Source organism: Hemicordylus capensis, chromosome 3 (genome assembly GCF_027244095.1).
Source record: "Hemicordylus capensis ecotype Gifberg chromosome 3, rHemCap1.1.pri, whole genome shotgun sequence".
Lineage (NCBI taxonomy): Eukaryota > Metazoa > Chordata > Lepidosauria > Squamata > Cordylidae > Hemicordylus > Hemicordylus capensis.
In genome coordinates, this window is record NC_069659.1 from 86666286 (window position 1) to 86671774 (window position 5489).

General features: G+C 41.0%; 1 protein-coding gene across 1 annotated transcript; it reads right to left on the bottom strand.

The window, feature by feature from the left end:
* Positions 1 to 3380: 3380 nt before the first annotated feature.
* LOC128351868 (claudin-8-like) lies at positions 3381 to 4046 on the bottom strand. The gene has a single exon (XM_053311860.1). It carries the CDS (start codon positions 4044 to 4046, stop codon positions 3381 to 3383), a length of 666 nt encoding a protein of 221 aa, XP_053167835.1.
* Between the last annotated feature and the right edge of the window lie 1443 nt (positions 4047 to 5489).

Consider the following 5489-nt stretch of genomic DNA (forward strand, 5'->3'; position numbering starts at 1 on the left):
GTTGTCTCCTCCTCCTGCTACCACCACCACCAATATTTCTGAAGAAAGTAATATTGAAATGATCGTTACTGTTACTTTCACTTTCCTCCCTGATTATGTATACTACTATTCCAGTTCTATTTTTATCACTGTGACTTGTAAACGTAGACTGCTGACCCCATCTCATTTACATTACACTGTTGATATGAATACATTCTTTGTGGACTTTGATATATTTTAAGACTGTTGTTGCTACACTTTGGCTGTTTTGGATTTTACTTCAGCCTCAATTCCACCACAAACTGCTTGAGACCATGATGCAGTGAGACCATTCTTTCTCAATGGATTATATTTCTTCTGTTTTGGGTGTATTATGTTCTTCATGTTCATTATGTAATAGTATATTTGAGAGAATTGGTATAAGAACTCGTGTTGGGAATTGTTTAGCCACTGCAGTCTAATGTCATTGTATTGTTCTATTGTTATATAGTTTTTGAGTCCATGCATATTATTCATCAGTTGCATTTGATTTATAGAAGGGTTTTTCAGCAGGATTCAATATTGATATCAGGATATTTATTATATACATCTTTTCATGTTGGTTTGACCTTCATATGGGTTTTTTTGGGGGGTTTTGAATGGTTTAGTTCCAATTGTTTTGGTCCTTTTTTATCTTTTTTTTTTTGCTTGTACCACCACCACTGCCCAGCTCACATGGCACTGAACAAGTGGATTGGTTCTTAACTCTCTTGCTCATGAGAGCCAGCCAAAAAATGGCAGCAGCAACAGCAGAAGAAGACAATGAGTGGCAGTGGCAGCAAGGCTACTGAGGCAAGATCAAGGGAACTGATGCCAGCCCCCACATGGGAATGGCAGGGAGCTCAGGGGGCTGGCAGCGGACTTTGCAGTGGGTGAATGATGGCATCCCTTGAAAATCCATTGGAAAAAGAAGGGCCCTTCTAAGATTTGAAATATGGGCCACTGCAAGGCTTTCAGTGGCCCTGGAACGAGCAGCTCATCTTCCTTCTTCTGCAGCCCAGTGTGGTGAAGAGGGAGGGGATACAATTTTAGCTGCTCTCTCCTCCCTCCTAAAGGACCATTCACTTGCAGACATGTGTCCCTGTGGACCATGCAGTCTTTTTGTCCATCTCTGCAAGCATTAAAAAGTTAGAGCCAGATTTTCAACAGCTATCATAATATATGTTGAATGCACAATGTTATTCATAGCTGAAACATTCTCTCTCTCTCTCTCTCTCTCTCTCTCTCTCACACACACACACACACACTTTCCCCCTCTAGGGTTTATATCCTGTAACACCCTTGTAATTATTGAGTATTTTTAGTGTCGTTGATGCTATGTTTTGTCAGCAATTGGCACATTTCATCCTGCGGATGTGCTTGCCGGCATAACAAGAATAAGCTGCAGACTGTTGGATACACTGGATGATTTAGTCAGAGACAATTCAATACTGTGAGAAAATGTCATAATAAGTGGCAATTTGAGGTTATTGAAACAGGAAAAGGTTCACAAATGTGTTAGAGCGATGAATTACTTGCAACAAGGATGGATGGTAAATGTTTGCTATTGATTTATTCTCCTAAGAAAAGTTATAGGACTGGACTTATTCAAATGTAAATTTATATTCATGAAATAGGTCTGCCATCTCCAGCAACTGTTCAGACTGATAGGTCTGATGGAAATTACTGAAATTACTTGGCTTTTTTTAAATTTCTGAAGTACTGAATTTTGAAATGCTTATTCCTGTCTCCACAACCTCAACAATCCCTAGAAAGCAAGAGACACCAGGAAGGTTGTGAGACTGTTGCTTACAGATATAGCAATGTGCATTCTTGAGTTTGCCAGCAATTACAGATACCAGGTTTTGCTTTAGCTTACCATACTTTATTCTTTGAACAAAATGCAGTATACGTTACAATCAGGTCCACATTTTCCATAAGCTATACATTCCTCTCACATGCACACATATTACAGGTGAATCTCAAACTTCAGACACATGTTGATGCACCTTGGCATTCCCACTGTCTTTGGACAAGTGTTGATTCACTCTCTGGGAAGAATGTATTTCTGGATTGCCTTGCAGTAAATGGAGATGTGTGTAATTGGGCAGTTCTTAAAATCCTTACTTAAATTTCAAAATCAATAGCAGGAGCTATTTTCTTTTCAGTATGTTCCTGGATTAAATTTTTTTTTTAAAAAAAGTACTCCCTTCCCTTTTTGAGCTGACCAATATATTCACTTGAGGGGGACAGCTGATGTAAAAGCTCACTACAAAATTTAACACTTGAAGCATCAAGCTTCCTGAGTCCTTGCTGTAAACTCAGCTATAAACTCCTGTGGTAGGACCCCCCTGCCACCCCGTGAGGACATGTGAACACTTTTTTCTTTTCCTTACAATTTTAATTTTGAGCAATTTTGATAATATTTGCTATAGGAACCTTAGCTGCTCAAATGCTGATCGTTGGTCGTCCTGCAATATACTGCACTATTCTCTTTCCTCTATTCCTATTGCTTCTACAGCAGCCCTGCATAACCTTTTACCCAACCAAGCTGAACACAGCCCACCAGCCATGAATGGCAACTCACCAGGGACTAAATAAGCCTCTTATTTTGCTGCTGCTGATCCTTCAACAGCAGGGAGATTGCCAAGCACATGGTGAGTCATAGTACTACATGGCTGGTGGGCTGCATTCAGCTTGGTGGGTTAGAAGTTATGCAGACCTGATCTATAGGATCAGGCCTGATCTATGCAGACCTGCTCTATAGGATTTCTCCACTTCCACTTCTCCTTGTGTGAATGCATGCTACATTGAGTAAGAGAAGGAAACCAAAGCAAGAAGCAGCTGAAGAGAAGACATATATTAGGCACAATATAAAATGTTTTGCCTAAAGGACTCATAAGAGTGCTTTAAAAGCCCCAACAGGTTTATAATACATCTGGAAGCACTAGGAATATTCATTCCTAGGCACATCTTTGACATAACTTTGAACACTGAGCTCTGTAAAACAAAGCAAAACCACACTTCCTTGCATTCATCACCAACATGCTAAAGAACCAGATCTGGATCCCCTGGTTTTTAGGAACAGGAAAACAAAAAACAACACACACAAAAACCCCTGTACCTGTCTTGCAAACCCTGGAGATAGAGTGCCTGGCACACAGGTTGACTCACTGAATGCCAGATAGGATAATTGCATAAGAATGTACTGCACTGCTGGATATGGTTTGTTAAATCTTATACACCCAAAGAACAGACCCATGCATGGAAGCCTATTTCCACAAATGGATTGTGGTCACTGGATCCAGATAACTGGTCTCACTAATAGAATGCTGCTGCTGCTGCTGTCTAAAGGAAGCTCAACACATGCACAACTGAGACAATCAGACATAGGTGTTCACACTTAAAGGCTTCCTTCTGACGTCTTCAGGTTTGTTCAGTCTGTGACTGGCTGGTGATGAATATCGGTATCCTCCAGATTTTTCTGCACAGTGGCAGAAGCTACAAAACATGGCTCCTCCACTGATTAGAAATACTGAGGTGATCCAACCTAAATAGAGGGCAGCTCCTAATTCATGTTTCCGGGCAAGTGGGTTTACTGGATTGTAGAAGTCTCTGATGATATTGTTGGCAACCAAGGAAACAGGAATCAACACAATAACCCCAGTCAGGAGAAAAATCCCTCCAGCGGCCAACAAAATCTTGCTCTTCATTTGCTCGTTGCTAACAGGCCACGTGATGCACTTCATACCTGCAATGGCAATCAGAAAGGTAACCGCTGACAACCCACAAGCTGTGCACATGAGTCCCCGGGATGCTTCTAAAGCAGGTGGAAGGGCCAACAGAGATCCATAGAATTTGCACTGGTACTTGTTGATATGGCTGACGCACACCATCCACAGGCCTTCCCAAATCTTCTCAAAGACTATAATGTTGTTTCCAGTGAAGGCAGATACTTTCCACTGAGGCATCAGAGTGACAGTAAAAGTTCCAACCATGCCAATGCTTCCAAGCAGCAGGGCCACCATTTGCAATGTGCAGCAAGCCATGTTGCTTCTCAGAAAATTGCACCCTGACCAAAAACTCTCAGAGATACTTTTCTAATAATACTGAATAAAAAAGAAGAGGATGAGAGGATCATCTCATAGTTCCCTCATGTGGCACATGGATTTAAGAAGGCTTCCATCCATGCCACTGAAGAACAAGCCGGGGTAAAAATCCACTAGTCCTGCCTAGCCTGAAGCAGCTTCTATTTATTTCTTCTGAAGTTCTATAGTGAGTCAAGGCCTAATAACTTTGTGGCCAATCAGAGGCTATGTAGGGGTGAGTCCTGATTTATGTTATTTGACAGTGTTGCTTTTTGCATTTTAGTGTTGCTAAGATGCTATAATTAAATGATTATTAGGCTCTAACTTTAGATGCCCAATTACTGTGACAGTAATTAGTCTACAGCAGGAATTATTGCATCAGTATCAAAGCACAATGGGTTAACCAAGCCGGATGCTGTGACTTGTAAAAAGTCACATAAATCAGTCTCCATCTGGCTGGTGACAAAAGTCTAAGGGTTGTATCTGAGATGGGGTTTGGATGTTTGTTCCTGTCTCAAACAAATAATTGAATGAGTTGTTTTTGTTTTGAAAAATGAATTCATTATACGGGGCTTGCTTCCAGGGGGTGAACCCAGGCTTCCGCTGTGCTGGCTATGCCAGTGCTCTAGCCCCTACCCCTTGACCATCCTGTCCTTTATCTCCCTGAACTATTGTTCCCTGTCTCCCAATCTTCTTGCTTCTCCATCCCTTTCCCACCAATTACACGTAATAGTCTCTGGTCCTAGCCAATGGACCTTCCTTCAATCAAATCACTGCCTCCATGACTCTATCCTTCGCCTCTAATTCTCACATCTGCCTTACAAGTTATAACATTCAATTTAAGAAACAAAGTGCCAACCAAGTGTACATTTGTCATGTACATGCAATAACAAATGGAGATTGGTCAGATTCCGAAAGTAGGTGCACATTTGTACAGGGACATCTGTACACACAGTGAGAAACATATACCTGTGGTTTTTATGTGATGCAGTACATGTGGGTTTCATGTTATCTCCTACAAAAAGATGTGTCTTTCACATAAGAACTTAACAATGCTTAAAAGTGTCCTCAACATTTTGCTTATATTGGTTCCCTTGTTTCAACTACCCTGCACTCTGGGCCCCATGTTCTTCTGAGTCTCATGCCTCATCCATAACTCCCTGCTAATAGCAAGTAGCCTTTTTTAATCCCTAACTATGAGGTTTTTCCTGACACTTAATTTTCCTCACTGAATCTGCATTATTTCTCAACATTGTTCCTGTCTGCCATTAAAATGTTTGTAAACATTACATTTTACATTACATCATAACAAATTGTTAAGGTTGACTCATGGGTTGAAACAACCAGTGTTTCATTTCTTGTGCATGTATAACCCTGATCACACACACACACCCCAAACACACA